Source organism: Sparus aurata, chromosome 1 (genome assembly GCF_900880675.1).
Source record: "Sparus aurata chromosome 1, fSpaAur1.1, whole genome shotgun sequence".
NCBI classification, from domain to species: Eukaryota; Metazoa; Chordata; class Actinopteri; order Spariformes; family Sparidae; genus Sparus; species Sparus aurata.
Genome location: NC_044187.1, coordinates 28891766 through 28909964, shown reverse-complemented (window position 1 = coordinate 28909964; position 18199 = coordinate 28891766). Strand labels below are relative to the sequence as shown.

The window sequence follows — 18199 nt, the reverse complement described above, 5'->3', positions numbered from 1 at the left end:
CACACACGAAACATGTGCAAATAGCTGATAGTGTGACACCTCACCTCCCTGCTGTCCCCTCCCTCTCTAGAGCATCACAAGAAGAATCCCTTCTCTCATGTCATAAATGTCAAGGTGTTGTGTTACAGTTTCAAAAATGTGGATATGAAAACATCAAGTCAGGCATATTGTAGACATGAAGGTGTAGTCAAGCATTATATTTTCACTAAAAAAACAACTACACTTTTTTGATTACAACTTTTATTTGCAAAAGAAACATGACAGTATACATCAGTTTATGTTCTTTTTCACTGAATGTTCTACAGTGACGTTTAGGTAACTTGGCCATACAGGTTAAGTCAGAATTGCAATACTGACAGAACAACAACAACAACAACAACAGAAATAGCTGCAGATTTAAAATGAAATAAAGACAATTGGATGAGAGGTGCAGGCTCCTTCTGTGTCATACTGTGATCTCTACAGTCTAAAACAGAGAGAAAGAACAGTCACAATGTCTTCTTGTACATATATACCTGGGTCACATTTGTTTAAGATATTATCAAAGGCGAAATATGTAAGAATTTAAGTGGAAAAAAGTCAGGAATTAAACTAAGTGTCAATAGAATATGAAAAAAATAACACCAACACTCCCTGGGTGCTCCGACCTTCCAGTGCAGCCTGCTAGCTGCACAGCTACCTGAGCTAACTACAGTACCAAAGCTGGTTGTGGGTTACTCTGGTGATAGACTGCCCCCGTTTGTTTTGATTGTGAATTCAACAGATTACAAATTCTTACATATTGCACCTTTAGAAACAAAGCAGACACTTTTAGCATATAAAGATAGTTTATACATTTAAATTATAGGAATATGTTGCTGTTCATTCCTGGAACAAATACTGAAAATAGTTTTTTATTTCAAAAAGAATTTTCTTGAAAGAAATGCTCCAATCAAAGCCAAAGATATACTGAAAGAGTATGGGTTTGTTTTCTCCCAATAATTTCTGAATCATTTCCCCAGTTCTCTGCAGAAAACTGAATTAATAACTAACTCGAAATACAGTTAAAACAGACACCATGTTAAATTCATTTAAAATGATTAATTACAATTAATTGCTAGCTTTTATTGAAAATACAAAAATGTGAAAATATTACATTTGTCTACAGGCAAGCAGACATTTCAGTGTATTGGAAAAATTAGGTGAATTAATGATTCCCAATGAACAATAAGTAATGTTTTCTTTGTTTTATGAGAAGCATCTCTTTCAAAGAAATCGCTATTATATTATATTACCGGTATATTATATTATATCTATTATTCTCTTTTCTATGCAGTGTTGTAACATGTTTTGCAGGCCTGTATACCTGATTCTGAACACTAGAATCTGTAGAGGAAGTATCAGCCGGATTTCCCTCAGACTGGGACTGGGGTGACGACAGAGGTAGTGCATCAAGACTGGGACTGAAAGGCACAAACAGTGCTGAACAGGTTAATTTGAGTTAAAGACCAATAAACCTTCTGTACTTCAAAAACCAGAGGCAATCCAGGCCCTCCGGCTGATAGAAAAGTGTCAAAATTTCCTTAGATCTGTAAAAAGAAAGCTTACTTTGTTGTAGCAACAGGGGCGTGAGCTGTGAAACAAACAAATGAGAGGTGGAGACATGAGAACATTCAGTATAAATCAGTTTGTATTTTCCCTCAAACATGCATGTACACACACACACCTTGCTCATGGTCAAACATGGTGTACACACAGCCCACACATGCTGCCAACGTCAGAAGAAGGAAGCAGCAGAATGCTATGGCAATGGCCTCTATGGTGGTCTTGGGAGCGTCTGCGGGAGAGAAGGGACAAGGCAAGTGAAGTATTACGCACTGTAGAGGCGTCCTGTAAGGCATTTAAAGATACGATATGTGCTGTTTACTTTGTGGTGTTTCAGTGGAAGGTGTTGCAGGAGGCATGGAGTTATGGTACCTGTCTGATCAAGAGTAAAAAGTGTGATGTGGTAAAGAGCACAGAGACCCCACACAAAGAGGACATTTATAAAAAGGCACATGTGAAATGTGAAGGCGAGGGTGGATTAAAAAATAAGTCTGGGAAAGAAACAATTAAACATTTGTCAAATATGCTTAATTGCATTTTTACTAAAAGTTACTCAAGAAGATTATTATCACTATCAAATCTGTGCAATCATGTAGCTGAAGCTAGTAGCTTGTTAGCTTAGCTTGACATAAGGACAGAAGTCACACACAATGTGGCTCCGTACATATTTCTCTTTTATTCAGCCCCTCAAACCTTCTTCAAGACCAGCTATCATGATAAGATAATACCATTCTAACTGCTATATGGTCAATATGAAGCTATCGCCAGCAGCTGGTTAGCTTAGTTTAGCATAAAGCCTGGGAGCACCTCTAAAGCTTACTTCAAAACATGCTATTTATAATTTAACCCCTGCAAAAGTTTAATGACTTTAAATGACTTTGGCCAGCTTTGGTTTATATGGTTCACTCTTAGCTGACATCTGGTCATGCCATGGACTGCTAGTAGCTCAGATCTGACGAACAGGAGTGGACCCAAGTGCCATCAGTATATGGGCCAGATGAGGGTGTCTGGTACAATTCTGGTACGCTATCTGGGCTAAATTCCCAAGGTTCCCAGGGTTCAGGGTTTCCAAGGTCCTATGTTCCCAGGATCCTTTGTTCCCCAGGTCCAACATTCCCACAGCCCCATGTTATCATGGTTTATTGTTCCCAAGTCTTTCATTACCAAGGTACTTTTTTTCCTATGGACCTACATTCCCTAGGTTCTGTGCTCCCAGGGTCATAATTACCAAGGTCCTATTTCCCAAAGTGCTTTGTTCCCTTGCTCAATATTCTGTTGATACCAAATGACATTTATTTTTGTGTCAGACCCTGGGAACATTGGACCCTTTGTCATATTTTTATTTTCAATTGCCTTTGTTCCTAGGGTCTTATGTTCCCTAGACCCTATATCAAAGGGTCTAACAATTCCATGATCCAAAGATAACAGGGTTCTATGTTCTCAAGATCCATGGTTCCAAGGTCCTTCGTTCCAGTGATCCCAAGTTACCATGTTCCCATCATGACCCAGGGAACATAGAACGACTATTTCAATTTCCTGCTGGCCAGCAGTGTAACATCCAGGAGTCTGTACAGGTTGTCTGACAATCTCACAATTACAACAAAACTCCAGTACATTGCTGCACTGTAAGTTACTTTTACACTGATTAATAATGTGTCAATCAGCGAGCTTTAGAGGTGCTGGTAGGAATATTCTGTTACCTTTAGACAAAGCCAGGCTAACTGTTTCCCCCTTATTTTCTTATTTATACTTAGCTAAACTAATCAGCTAATGGCATTAGCTTAATGTTTACCGTACCAAGATGATGATGATGGTATCAATCCATCCATCAAACTCTTGGTAAACAGGAAAATAAGCATATTTCAGAAAATTTCAAACTTTCTAGTCTTGATCTTTTCACCTGTGACCCGGACCAGCATGTCTGGACTCTCCACCCAGGGACCAGAGTCATCGTAGCTGTCCCTGGCCTTGCAGCGGTAATACCCAGACTCCTCTGGGCCGAGCTTTGCCAGAAAGAGGGTTCGTCTATGGTCAGCTACAGCATACTGAGACAGCGCGGGCTGGATATGGGAGTCCACATGTGTCTCAGAAGGAAGGACAGAGTTGTTGAAGAGCCAGGAGACATAAGGGAAAGTGCCTCTGCTGACTTGACAGGTCAGCCTGGCTGCAGCTAGTTCGGAGTCAGCTCTGTAGAGATAATCAACCTCCATTTTCACTTTACCTCCGACTGGGACTGGACAGACAGTAGGGAACAGAAAGAGAAACAGATCATCAAAGAGAACAAATAAAGTAGGAAATCATGGGAAGACACATTTGCTTCTAATGTCTGTGCAGCTCATACCCACAACCAGAGTCACAGGGTCACTCATCAACTCCTGCACCTCAGTAGTCACTCGACATCGAGCCTCACCCATGTCCAGCCCTGGTACCATGTCGACGGGGAACCAGGCAGTGAGAGATTCAGTTGCTGTGACAGATCCCACTTCCCTATCATCTAGTGAAAGAGAGAAGTTGACTGGAGGACTCCCCCTTGTTGACCAGCAGGTCACATTGCCATGGTAGCTGGCTCCCTCTTTGGAGATGGAGAAAGAGATCCTTGGTTTTGAAATGTTGACTGGAGAAGGAATGAGGAGGGGACAAAGGATGACATAGTACATGTTATTCTGCAGAGAAACTACAGGCAGCTTTGTTAATTTCAGAGTATATGGCCAAAAGTATGTGGACGATGGCGGTCTGGGGCTGTTCTTGCTTTGTTTTGAGTTAAGCTAATATCTTCAATCAAGTCAACGCTTAACTCTTAACACTCTTTTAGTGTTGATCTCTTTTTTTGTTATTCATTAATTAAATTGTATATAAAGAAAATAAAAGTAAGGAGTAGGACAAAGGAATATCTGCAGCCTTGTTCCAAATTCCCATGGTTTTGAAACTTGATGATCATTTTCTCAGTGTCCACATAATTTGAACCATGTATTGTGTATTTAAAAGGGATTGATAGAACATCTTGGGTATAAAATATCTAAAGGGTTTCGGCATTTATTTGTTTGCTGGATGGCATCTTGTTAATTTTAGTTCAGAGCAAAAAGTAGTTTATTCAAGTGTACTACAAGTATACTTATTTTATACTAAAACTGAGGCGTATACTTGAAGTGTACTTTGTATATACTACATTTTATATACTTAAGAAAAGTATAGTGAAGTATACATGGCTTATACTGAAAAGTATAAAGAATAGTCTAAGACTAAATACATTAATACTTAGACTTATACTCTAATACTAAAGCTTATACTTGTACTTTAGTATACCTTGGACTGTGGTGCGCAAAGACTCTTGGGTATTCTGTTGTTGTTGGTCAGCTTCAACCAATTAATGGTTGATCACATCCTTGTTATGTGGTTAAATTGTGTCGAATTAACAAAGATGATAAAAATGTTGGCACCGTGAGTGAAGGGGTGTTTTCTGGGAGAAACTTCCCATCTGCCAAGATATGGGCATGTATGGAAATAAATGGTGAATCTCTTGCTAGAACTTGCCATATTACAAGTGGTAGTATTTACAATATCTTGATGTAAGTACAAAAAAAAGAGTGAATCATTGAATTTTATTCATTTAATTTAGCTGAATAAAAATGCTTTTCACTACACACATTTGCTTTGAAGTATTACACCTGTTATATAGAGATGGGATTTATGGCTCTTTGAGAGGAGCCGGATCTTGGTGAGCCGTTCCTTTCAAAGAGCCGTTCAAAAAACTGGCTTATTTGACTGATTTTTAAATTTATTAAGTTCTAAGAAGCCAGCCTGGTGGTAACTCATTTTATCTTGGAAATAATCACTGGGAGGTATGATGGGGTGAGATTTGGAACAAAACTGTCCTCCTCCTAATTAAGACCGCTGCAGCTGCTCTGCTCTCCGAGGCAGGGGCAGTCACCTGTTTCTGTTTCTTTTTTTTTTTTTTTTAGCAAAGGCAGCGTGCACAACTCAGGTGGCGTCATGCTACATTTGCATATCTAATAAGCACCGTGCAGCTGGGCTGCGCTCCTCCCCATGTAACTTCTTTGTCCCACTCAGGAGAGGAGCAAAGGAGGAGCACACAGTGATATTAAAAAAAAAAAACGGTTCCCAGCTGCGACTCGGATCCCATCGTTCATGTTAACGAGCCGTTCAATAGAATCGGTTCGTTCGTGAACGTCACAACACTACTGTTATAAACTTACATGTTAATAAACTAAAATGTGGACTGGAAGTATATACTTAGTACACTAGTAGTATATAGATGAGTATACTTGTTGTATACTTGAAAGTGTACTTCTGTAAACTTAAAAGGACCTTATAAAGTATACTTAAAGTATACTTTTATAAACTTAAAATGTTCCAATTTAGTCCGAATAAGTATTAAATTAGTATACTTTCTAGGATGCTACAAGTACATGGTCCATAGTATACTTGCTATACTTATACTCAAGCATACTTAATAAAATGAACTTCAAGTATACTACTTTTTGCTAAGGGATTAGCATGCTAAGATTTCATTTTTAGCACTGAAAACAGAGTAAAGCTGATGCTGATGATGCGATTTCATGCCAATTCATCAAAGAGTTGCTAAGACATTTCAGTCTACTCTAGACCAAAATAACAACCTTGCGTTATTCAATAAATCCACCTTCTGCTAAGCCTTTAGTGCTTGTATTTTTGGTTGACACATACCTTTGACTGTCAGCTGCACCGGTGCGCTGTTTGAAAACCTCTCAGTGTCCTGCACCCTAGACGTAGCCATGCAGTAATAGGACCCAGCATGCTCGAAAGTCACATTTCCCATCACTAGCTTGTTGCCAGAGAGTTGGAAGGCTGGAGAGGTGTTAGATGTTACTTCCTTTCTGTTGAAAAACCAGGTGTAGGAAAGGTGGGAGCCCTTTGTGGTGCAGTTCAATACGAAGCCTGACCCCTCATATGCGACTGGGGGAAAGGGTTCAGACGTCACTCTGGTGTTCGATGCTGGAGCTAGAAGTTCAGAAATTATGGAAGATTAAAGTCAGGTTCTGGAACGATTGCCTCCAGCGCTGAAAAGTTTGAACAAGACAAATGATTTCCATGTCTATGTCTATGTTTACTCACTGACAACAGTCAGCTTGATGCTGTTGCTGACACCTGTGCTTCCTCCAGCTGCCGCAGTGCAGTGGTATGACCCCTCTGATGTTGCAGTGACCTTAAGAACGAATCTCGCACCCCGATCCCCCTCCAAATCAATGTCTGTCCCGATCAAGACTCCACCATCCCCTATCAGCTCGTAGGTGACTGGTGGAGAGGAGTCAATTGCAGTACACCAGAAAGTCACCCTGGAGCCGAGGTAGGCCATGTCAGGACCAGTCAGCAACAGTCGAAGAGAGGTGGATCCACCTGAAGAAAGAAATGAATCACTTGGTGTTTGTTTGGAGCCCTGAAATTCACCCATTACAAGTTTTAAAGAGAGTATGTGCAGATACTGATAGCAATTCATTTTGATTTTAGGGGCATTTCTAAACCAGCGAGGACAAACAAAAGATCTTCAGCAAACTGAGCTCCATGTCTCAAGCACCACTTTAACAAACTTACTTATCCTGATGAACAAAGTTGCCAGAGCTGGAAAAAGAACAAAAAAAAACAATCACATTTCAGTAACAAAATCAGACCATTCACAGATTTGTTTTTGTCGCCATCATGAACAAAATTCAACAAACTCACCCAAAATTGGCAACACATTCAGAGTCTGTAGATTCTTCATTACAGTCTTCTGCATTTATCTTTGACATGGTTTCCTCAGCTCGGTTCAGTGTGTCTCTGTGTGTGAATGTGCGTAAACACTATGGGTGTCACACATGTGCTGCAGGAAGATAACAGCTCAGGCTTCATGTGTGGTTTCATTTTAGCCAACTGTGTGATGTTGAACACAAATACAGCTTTAAAAAAACACAAACCACAAATGTTCAATATGCAAGATATCTTTTAATAAACATTCACAGTTGAGTACAGGTAAAGTGACATTTTGGAACACAACAAAATGTTATGACCATCCCAGAAATGATGAGTTAAAATACATTCAAATGCATCAATTACTCAGATACTAATAACACATTAAAAAAACAACTCGAAACACTGCCTGCAAAATAAGCTTAACAAACTCACAAGAAGATCAAAATTGATCAAAATCAATCCAATGAAAAATGACTGCAGAAGTAAGAGAATGTATTATATAAATGTTATATTTAAGGTGAACTATGTAGTTTTTGGGTTTTAATCAGAAGACAAAGCTTCTTCACTGACTGACTTTTTTCATGACTGAATAAACAAATTGACCCTAAAGGACGACACAGTATCATACTGTTTTACTGTGTTTAAATGTGGCAGTCCCTGCCACCTTTCGAGGACCATATTTTCCTCTGAGAACAGCTTGTTTATTCAGTTATGGAAAAAAATAAATAAGTCTGAGTTTGTATTATTACCTCTTTAATTTTGTAAATATATTATAAATTCTCCAAAACTACATAGTGCCCCTTTAGGACCTTCGCAGAAAAGGTCCCATCTGTATTACTTATTACTTCACATCATGTAACCGAAAAAAGTGAAAGGTCATCACTCTTTCATTTCCAGCCATCACCAGGCCTTGAAGTCTGAGCGTGGACAGGCCCGACAGCTCGAGGACTTTAATCAGTTTGTACGCGTGGATGGGGGGACCGTCGAGTTGTTGCGGGGGTTGTCCTCTTTGATAGCTGCACCACGGACCCTGCCGGTGTTTTTCTGACGTCTGAGCATGGTGGCATGCTGTTTCACCAGAAATCGCTTATCTGAGCTGCTCTGTGAGGAAAAAAGGAATACAAATGTATAGACTGAGGCTGAATCCCATTTCACCACTTGGCCCTACCCCTCTGTTTTGCGTGTTCACGTGTAGGGGTAGGGGTGTCCCAATTCCCATTAGGACGGAGGGTTAGGGGGAAGTTGTAGGGCTATATACCCCTTCAAACGGAGATTTTCCAGAGGCACACTCCAAACGGAGGGCTACGACAGATTTCCCAGAATGCACTGCGAATCACCGGCAAGGTGGCTGCTACCGCGAAAGAAGTTCACAAATGTAAATATTTTCTCCATTAATAAAGTTTTCAAATTTACGAAAACTGTTGTATTGTCTAGTTTAACGTTGTTTCAATGTGTAATGGTCATTTTCTTGATAAAATGCACACGAAAAAAAAATTGCTGGTAGTTGAGGCTTCAGGTTAACGTTACCAGGCTGAACGCTACTAGCGGTGCTCTGTGGGCCGCCCTGATAATCTACAGTGATAACGTTATCAATTAAAACTTCGGCAACCTCGCTGTTGGTATTCAGGTACATTGATAGCGTTATGGGATACGCAGGAATGTCATGCACAAATCGGATGTAACGTTAACATTAGCCTGTGCAGTGTATGCATGAATTTGAAGTTGTGAACGAATTGCGAGTGACTACTGATGACGTACACGATTGTCGAAGGGGTGTCCCAATTCGGAGGGGTTGACTTTCAGCCCTTGGGTTAGGGTTAGGCACTCCGTTTCAAGGGGCAAGGGGCAAGGGGTAGGGACAAGGGGTAGGGGTAGAAAAGAGAAATGGGATTGGGCCAAAACCTGCGCACAGATAAAGCATATTACACTAATGGACCTCAGTAGGAATGATTCACTTGCATTAGCCAAATCAAATGGGTGTGACTGAAATATTTCCTTATCGTCTGTCTATGACTAATTTGTGAGTGTGTAAGTTGTCTGATGGCATGTGACTTACCAGAACCAGCATGTCTTTCAGTCTCTCAATGGCCTTCTGATTGGCTCGTCCACGTGACACATATGAGGTTAAGATTATACTGGGGAGACAGAATGTGTTTCATATTGCGTTCAAAGACAGGCAGATCAGATAAAAGTACTGCGCAACAGCTTGTGTTAACATGGCGCTCACCCCGAGGTTAAAACAGTCTTAAACTAGATTCTACTTGTTGTTATTCAAACTGGACAAACCTGTGGCACCATAAATAGAGAGCCAACATCTGCATAAACATGTTGTCTCTTGGCATACTTACACCTCAGTTAGAATGAGCGGCAGGGCGAAGGCCTCCGAGGACAGGTAGCGGAGAGTGGTCTGTGCCGAGCTTGGGAGCCTGGCCACACACTCTCCTGTCACGTTAAACAAACTTCCTCCATTTCCAAATGGACCACAGGAGAACCTGCAGGGTGAACAGGAGGAACACAAGATGAGCTGCAGAAGTAAGTAAAGAAGAAAAAAAGGGGGATCTTTCTTTCTATTACTAACAGGGCAGGTATGCGTTTATATTAACATCTGAAGAAAGAAATAGAAAATAAACAATGTTAACTGGTTAAAGTGAAATGGTAAATGTTACAGGATAAATTACGTATTTGTGTTTGGTATCCAGAAATTGACGCCCAGTGTGACTGCGGCCATGATGAGGCCGAGCAGCAACATGAAGTGGAATAAAACGGAGGAGCTGGAGCCTCGTAACATCCTCTGCTCTGCCACACAGCACCGCAGGACCGTGAACTGAAGAAGGTGTCAGAGAGAGACATCATTTTTTAACTTAACACATAATAACATCCAGCTGATTGTACTTTTTCTTAGATATTTGGTGACGTTCATGCAAGTACAGGCTGTTGAACTGGACTTAAGCGTTAAGAGAGAGGGAGAGGGAGAGGGACACTCTCATAACTCAGGCAACCTTTTTGATGTAGAACGTGGCCATGAGCGTGACAGTTCCTATCAGCGGGAGCAGAGGGCAGTAGTAGACGCCCACCCAGGACACAGTCTGACTATACACCAGATCCAAGACGTTGAACGGGATGAGGAAATGCTGTTTCCCCGACAGATGGGCCAGCAACGATGAGGGGTACTTCTCCTGCAGTAACCTGTCAGACAGTTGGCACAGAGAGTTCATAAATCAGGAGGACAGGGTTTAACTGAGTTCTCTAGATTAACTGTTGTCAAGAAATTCATTGATTTTTCCATTCAAACCACAAGAGAAAGCCACTGTTGATTTCAAGTAAACCTACTTCCTGGGATAGCTAAAGAGAAAGGCATTGCAGAGAGTGGCCAGGAAGTTGAAGTTAGACAGCTTGTACATCTCTCTGCCAAATATGTTCTCCCGGCACTGGAAAAGAAGCACACAAATGAAAAAAATAAAGATTTCCAAGCTGGACTTTGCACTTGACGTGTCATCAAAGTCTGTAGGATGTTGAAACACAAATCTCTCTCAACTCACTGGCTGATTTTTTGTTTGATCGAAGACAAAAAATAAGTAGATCCCCAGTGACGCAAGCTTCAAGAAGATGCTCCTGAAAAGAAGCCAGAGTGAGTCCATACAGGTGTGTGTTTTTGTGTGTGTACAATTGGGTTTAACCTGCGTTCATCTCCCCTCACCTCAAAAGGGTAGCATTGACCTGTGTGGTGAAAGAGTAGTCTTCAAAAGATGAGATCTTGCGGAACATGTGGGGGAGGAACAGGTTGACAAAGGTGATAGTGATGGGAGGAAGGTACTGGAGGACCAGGCTGACCATCCAGTGGTGCTCTGAGGCACTCTAAGAAACACAGTCAAGGATGTCAGATATTAAAAAGCTATTCACTAAATCCATGACACACTGGAAGAAAACCAGATGTTCAGCATCAAAGTCGTACCATGTTCTGTGATGTTTTCGTGGCGAAGTAGATAAGGTAGAAGGCTCCACCCAGCAGAGAGAGAACAATCAGGTTGAAGATGAACCTGAGAAGGTAGAGACGCACCTTCTGCGGCAGTGTCCTCTGAGCCTCTCGCAGGGAGAAACTCTGCTCCTCCAGGAACAGCTGAGGACCAACAGAAGAAATAGAGGAGAACCTCTCCACCGTGACCATCTACATTTAACTGTTTTTCACCAAAATAAAACATAAGCACACACAAAAACAAGATTCATACAGTATATCCACATGGCAAACCTGTCCTTCCTTAGTCAGGCATTTTCACAGAAACATACATCGCAAATTAGAAAGGAGGACATGCGTTTGTGCTTCACTAGTAGAACAGTATATCAAAGCAGCATTAGGTGGCGGTTCGCATTTGTGTGATTTGGCGCCCACCACAGTTTCTGATCGCAACAACACTGTGGAAAATACAAATCCCAGGTCTGTAACAATCAGCACATGTACATGATGTTAGAACAAGTCGGATTGTGTTAGTCACTCAGTTATTTTAAAAGTCCATTTAAACATGTAAGTCCGACTGAAATCGTACGAGATAACATTTCTCAAAGTCGGACTAATACACCCAGATAATGCAGTTGGTAGTCTATTTACTCTTTCATGCATACGCCCAAGTCGGACCTAAATTGGCCTTGGCGATCTGCTCATGCACCACAGTCCTCACATCGGCATTGACCCAGAAGTGGTCCATGGCAGAAATCCGTAGCATAAAAAAGAGAATGACAATGAAGGTATTAATAAAATATTATATTGTAGGCGTTAACGTCAAACAAAACCTATTACATCATAAAAATGTTATGTGTTGAAAACTTGTATGTTGAAATAAACATGTATGTTACGCTGTGATCCTGCCCTCACACCAAGGTTATATAGTGCAGAAACAAGTGATAGAGACACCATTCACCCTGTTACAAGACACTGTAGCATCAACATGGTTCTGAAGCTGTTAGTTTAAGTCACATAATGTTGCTTTAATAATTTCAAGGTAAAGCGTGGTATGAAAATGAATGTTTACTGTACTGTGTACATTTACTTATCCTAGTATTGAATATATGTTATCATATATGTTAGTGTTATTACTAAATAGAATTTTTCAAGTTTATATTAAGTTAAGGCCAGATTTTGCGAAAATAATAATATTAAATGTGTAATACCATATACTATGAGAAGGTGATATTTTTTCAGATGGTTATCATATGTGAAAATGTCATAACGCTTCAACCTTAACCCTTTATTGTACATAAAGATTAGAAACACAAGGACAATGTTGCTTATTGATGCCCTCAATCATTATGGAGGTAAACACAACTTTTTACTGATGTTTGCCACCAGGTGTCTGTATTGGCAGGCATACAGTACATGTACTGTACGTGCATTAATGCAAGTGTATGTGTGTGGGCATGCATGTTTTGGATGCAGGGCGGTAAAACTGGTTGGTCAACCATCCACACATTTTTTTATGGTGATTTCTTGGAAGAAATTGAAAAAAATATTCAGAATGATGTTTTTATTAGTGTATACTCTGAGGAAACGCTTACGCTCTGCGATTCCTCAGAATTAACCTTTTATATCTACAGACAGAAAAGGTCCTCCTCCACAATGTCGGCCTTGTTTGTACAGAAGCCCAGAACAGACAATCTAAACACTGGCTCTTACAAGGGGCTTTTGCATTTTTCATGTTTCAAGCGGCCATGACAGGGGAGCGTGAGACATGGGGTGTTCAGTCGGTTGCAATTTGCAATCTCACCAATAGAAACACACTAAATCCTGGACACTGGACTTAATAAATTAACACAAATAACCGGGACGGAACTCCATAAAAAGGTACTTTGTTAATGAAAGAGCATGAGAAATTAAAGGAAAAACTTGAATTTAGCTGATTGGAGAAACATATGTTTCCTAACAGAGCATTAGGATGTGACCTGATTCTTTGCAATTTACCAGCATTTGACCAGTGACCATGGAAAATTACCAAAGTGCTATCATGCATCCAGTGACTACATGTGCAGCCGTTCACCTTGAGATCGTTTCTGATGAAGCTGCGTTTGAGAGTAGCAGAAGCACGGTCCTGGATGGAGAAGTCCCAACCACAAAAGATCTTATAGCTGACATTCACGCTGTATTGCTTCCCGAGGATCCAGGTGTGCTTGTAGCCAACCACAGTCCTATCAGAGATGTTTGCAGATAAACAGATTTAATATGAGAAAAACGGCTGATGAAACTTTTTACCCTGCTGCAGTTAAATCCTCACTGACCTGCGGACCACCATGATGAGACTGAGGAAGAGGATGGTGAAGATTCCAGCCAGGTACAGCAGAGGTGTATTCAAGCACGGCAGATTCAGAGAACCACGAGTATAGAAACCGAAGAAGACTGGAGAACGATCCAGGTAGCCCTGCAGAGAGGAGGAGGGAAGGTACATTGCAGTAAAAGCACATAGAAAACACACATACACATACAAGTATACAAACCCCCTACCGTTCCCAGGAAGAAATCCAAAACAGAGTCATTGGCTCCAAACTTCAAATGTGCTGTAAAATCACAGAGAATGACACAAAATAGTTGTGGGAGTCTACTTTGACTTGTGGTTAATTTACTGTAATCTCTCATTACAGCTGACTCACCACTGCTGCCGTAAAATGCTGTCGGTCCCAGAATGAAGCCAGAGATAAGAGCACAGTGGAGCAGGTTCAAGAAAACCAGATATCTGAGGAAAACAAAGTAAGCCTTCACGCCAACTCCAAACCTGCCTGGAACAGATCAGTGACAGTCAGGATTTCATTGCAATAAAATACAGTGGAAATCAACGAAAGACAAGCACTTACAATGTACTACAGGCCTCTCTTACCGTTGATGGTGCGCAGAGTCTGCTGCCATGGCAAAAGGCCTTTTAGAGCTCCTCCCATCTGTGCCATAACCCTCTTCATGTAGATGCTCTGGCTCCGCCTCCACGAATCCCAAAATCCAATGTTGCTGATTTGCATCTTCCTCCTGTCCCTAATCAGCAGCATTAACATGATATTTAATGAATGCATGAAAACACCATTAACACAATATTTGATCATAAACACAGTATGATGCTAAGGCATGTTCTTACTAGATGAGCTTGTTAAAAAGGAAGCAACGTCTTTTATAGACGAATATCAACTGATTTTACACATTAAAATCAGTGTACTAATAACGGAGAGTACAACACAGTCTGTGGGGGAAAAAAAACTGTTGTATGTTTACTGTGGCTATCCAGTGTGAGAAAATGACCCTGATGATGATGTTGTGATGTAATCAGGGTTTTTTCAGATTGACTTTGACAGAATTGATTTTGGAAGAAAAAGACTGGATTATAAACTGGAGGTGTGGATGTGTGAAAGGCATGGGTGTTTACCAGGCGGGGAGGGTGTGATGATGGACGCTATATGCAGTGGCGGATTCGGGATGTTTGAGGGACAGGGGTGAAAAACTATTTAAAAAAGCATCAGCTGTATGTGGAGCGGCATCAGCATGCAGAAAGTTGTGATATGAAGTTGTCTTTGTCATGTTTCATGTAACACAGTGGCATCCAAGAGGGCACTTCAGCTGCGTTTTTTCGAATGTGGGGGCACCAGGGGGGCCGAACCTGGAAGTGGGGATACTACACTAAACAGAATTACAAGATACATTTGAGAGGTCATGATACTTTTTCCACCTATTCACTAATCTTTCTTTTGTTCAATCTGAACTTAACATCTTCAGGCCCCTAAAAAGTATGACATAGTAACATGGTGCGAGCACACAATGCTTCATCTTATGAGTTAGAAACCCCAAAAAGGTTTGAAATCAAATTGTAATACAGGTAGAAAAATAAATACAGTCGCAGGTCAGTCAATTTAAAACGAAGACCAGGTTAATATTAAGTTATACATTTTGCTGGAGTAGGTGGAAGCATGGACCTCTTCTACCAGAGTATCACAGCAGAATGAGAAGAAGAAGAAGATTTGAAGATTGTGTGATAGTCACACAGCTTTCCCACCTGGCGTTTCTCTTCCCCTGAATACACATAACAAGGTTCCTGAGTGGCCGTGTAGACGCCTTGTCTTTGGGGCCTCTGGACAGGTGGCCATGGCTGATGTTCTCCCTCGGCTCTGGGCCATCCTGGTTGGCCTCGGAGGCTTCCAAAAGACTCTGCCTGTTCTGCTCGAGCCGGCAGGCCTGGACGCTGGGCAGCTGATCGAATATCTCTGTCTGATAGTACTCACAAGAGTCTGACGACAGGGAGGAATGGATGCTGTCGTCTGTATGGAGAATGATACGTTAGTAGATTACAGTCAGTGTTTACATTTAGTGTGTTTCACTTGTAGAAAATGGTGAATGTGGCAAATGTGTGAAGGCCGATTCAGTTTACAAATCTTATGAACAAGAAGAAAACCAGCCAACCTTAACATTTGAAACTGGAAAATGTTTGTTTTATTTTATTCAGTCTCTTGACTAATTATATGATAGTTCTATCATTTCAGCTTCTGTAGATTTGATTTGTTTAGTATATATCTAGATTATATTGATCTTTTTATGTTTTTCACAGTGATTCAATGTACTGTACTGTCCAGTTTTGAAGTACTTTAAGATTTTGCTTGAGTATTCCATTTTCTGCTACTTTGTACTTCCACTCCATTACATTTGAGAGACAAATATTGTACTTTCTATTTCACAACATTTATATTGATTTCCACTTTATTCATTTTGATATGTAGTTACTTGTTTCTTTGTAGAATGCATGCTGCATCAGAGCAAAACAAGAGTGTTGTTAAATTAATTTATTTTATTCGCAACCCTCCCTCACTGGATAAAAACAACACCAGTTCCCATTATTCTAAAAATGCTGAATAACAGATCAAATAGCTGATCAGGCCAATAATGGATCACTCCTTTGTATACACTATATGATCATGTATAATTTGCCTTTACTTTTAATACTTGAGCACATTTATTGTACAGTATACAGTATTTTCATCCTCAAGTACATTAAGATAGATACTTTAAGACGTTTCCTCAAGTAATATTATTATGGATGATTTAAAAGTTCTACTGTGTTTAAACATAAAATCTGTACTTTTACTCAAGTATGACTTTTGGTTACTTTTGCTACTTCAAATACAGAAAAATGTCTGTTTGACAGTACGTCAGGAGGAGTGGGCCTGTGTTTCACACAGATCTGGAACATTTCCTATTCACAAAAAAATGCAGTAATCATGGCTCTTTGTTTCAATTTGTAGAAAAGTTTGCAAAGGCAAAGGTAAGTGTATTACTCAGGATAATCCTGCAAAAATTCACACAAACAGTGTCAGACACACTGATGAACAAGCAAGATGTTCTCTCTCTCTCTCTCTCTCTCACACACACACACACACACACACACACGCACACACACACACACACACACACACACACACACACAAACAGACATACTTGGAGATGATAATTCAACAGCCACATTTGAGTTATTTTTCTGTTACCTGACATGACTCTCACAAGGTTGACAGTATCGAGCTCCTCCATTTTTGCTCCTTGTACTTCCTCTTTATAACAAACACCAGTCTTTTCACTTCATGTAAAACTCAAGTCTACATCTCTACCAACGCTGCAACTTAGTGTTCAAGAAAAAAAGACAGCTACTTCCTGAATCTGCATCAAAATACCCCGGCATGTGGGTCACAAGCTACACACACTGAAGAGAAGACTCCTGAGCGGCTGATCTGGGGTTGGTGTTATTCCTCAAAGAGCCCTGGTGGTGCAGCCTCCTGTCTGGCAGGTGGAGCAGATGTACGTATAGCCTGTCCACACACACTCCGACCGAATTTGACAGCTCAAAGGAAGTCACATGACAGGATGCTGTGAGAAACAAGTGCTGCATTAAGTGGCTGGAAATATCGCAACTGACTTCACAGCAGAACAAGGAGCGCCCACACACACACACACTGGACTGAAACAAGAGAGGTATTGAGTTTTGAAGATCATAATGAGAGAATGGTTGAAGTTCAGACACTTACTATACTACTAACAGAGACAGTGGAGCTTTTTAAATGTTGTTTCATACGTTTTTTTCATGTTCTCCTGTTCCAGTACTTTCGAATGATTTATAATACAATCAGAACTGTTTTCAGTGGACTTTCTATGTGAAAGCCACTAAGGAACAGTTCTACATACACATTTCGTTTGAATTCAAACTGTAAATTTCAATACTGAATATGATTTGACCCCATTTTGAAAATGATCAGCTAAGTAATCATCATCTGCTCTTTTCATTGAATCTATGGACACTATCATCTGCCTGACAGTAGACTCAACCTGATCTACACTAGGCAGTGTTTCATCATTTAGAAACTGACACTTGGTTCTAATGTATGAGTTGATGGAGCAGAACAGCCTTTCCTCCCACTTGCAACACCACAAAGACCTTTGAGGTTTCCAGATCCATTTAGAGAGAAACATTAGCAGCGGTTTCTTAAGTTTTGTTTTGACATACTTATTTTCCATTTACTGAGAATTTTAAAGCATACATCATACACAGATATGTGTTATTTTGGAATAATTTCTGTACTGCAGAAGACATCTGGCATGTAGGGGTGGAAATGGTACTCATTTTTTATTTTGTTTTTATTTTACTTATGTAAAAGTAGCTATAGCGTGTTATGCAGCAGAATTACCCCTGTGAGTGTTACATTATTGGATTATTCATCATTATATGCATATCATTTTATCTTACCGCGGGTTGAAGTAAAGCTAGAAGGATTTCAAGAATGTTTAACTCAAGTCTTTTCACTTCACGCCATTATTCAGCACACATGGAGACATCAGGTTTATTTGAAATGAAAAAAAAATAATGTCCCTTCGTAATTGAAACATGAA

General features: G+C 40.4%; 2 protein-coding genes across 11 annotated transcripts; both read right to left on the bottom strand.

Annotated features, from left to right (window-relative positions):
- Positions 1-223: 223 nt before the first annotated feature.
- Positions 224-7469, bottom strand: LOC115580502 (Fc receptor-like protein 5). Of its 10 annotated transcripts, none has more exons than XR_003984425.1 (11): positions 7303-7468; positions 7174-7200; positions 6697-6978; positions 6289-6582; positions 3926-4198; positions 3485-3817; positions 1907-1956; positions 1706-1816; positions 1588-1612; positions 1346-1442; positions 224-466 (listed from the first exon to the last, which is right to left on the bottom strand). XR_003984425.1 is itself a non-coding variant. In XM_030416910.1 (11 exons), exons 1-11 carry the CDS (start codon positions 7355-7357, stop codon positions 446-448), a joined length of 1503 nt encoding a protein of 500 aa, XP_030272770.1. In that variant the 5' UTR covers positions 7358-7466; the 3' UTR covers positions 224-445. The 10 variants fall into 10 exon arrangements, 6 of the variants coding, with proteins under 6 accessions (XP_030272770.1, XP_030271175.1, XP_030274378.1 ...); XM_030416910.1 differs by having other exon boundaries at positions 1907-1960; positions 3995-4198; positions 7303-7466; XM_030415315.1 differs by having other exon boundaries at positions 1907-1960; positions 7303-7464.
- A 74-nt stretch (positions 7470-7543) lies between these two features.
- On the bottom strand, positions 7544-17136 carry tmc8 (transmembrane channel-like 8). Its single transcript, XM_030424243.1, has 16 exons — positions 16807-17136; positions 15327-15588; positions 14169-14317; positions 13945-14070; positions 13799-13851; positions 13576-13715; positions 13338-13485; positions 11264-11428; positions 11009-11166; positions 10851-10923; positions 10642-10739; positions 10311-10497; positions 9990-10135; positions 9660-9803; positions 9368-9446; positions 7544-8412 (listed from the first exon to the last, which is right to left on the bottom strand). Exons 1-16 carry the CDS (start codon positions 16847-16849, stop codon positions 8266-8268), a joined length of 2118 nt encoding a protein of 705 aa, XP_030280103.1. The 5' UTR covers positions 16850-17136; the 3' UTR covers positions 7544-8265.
- Between the last annotated feature and the right edge of the window lie 1063 nt (positions 17137-18199).

Coding starts and splice junctions, on each gene's coding strand:
- LOC115580502 (XM_030415315.1), bottom strand. CDS start 7,357: ATGCAGAAGACTGTAATGAAGAATCTACAGACTCTGAATGTGTTGCCA. Junction 3,818..3,925: donor CCCTGTGACTCTGGTTGTGG/GTATGAGCTGCA, acceptor CTGTCTGTCCAG/TCCCAGTCGGAGGTAAAGTG. Junction 1,443..1,587: donor GCCCCTGTTGCTACAACAAA/GTAAGCTTTCTT, acceptor TGTGCCTTTCAG/TCCCAGTCTTGATGCACTAC.
- tmc8 (XM_030424243.1), bottom strand. CDS start 16,849: ATGGAGGAGCTCGATACTGTCAACCTTGTGAGAGTCATGTCAG. Junction 10,498..10,641: donor CTCTTTAGCTATCCCAGGAA/GTAGGTTTACTT, acceptor ACTGTCTGACAG/GTTACTGCAGGAGAAGTACC. Junction 10,136..10,310: donor CCACGTTCTACATCAAAAAG/GTTGCCTGAGTT, acceptor CACCTTCTTCAG/TTCACGGTCCTGCGGTGCTG.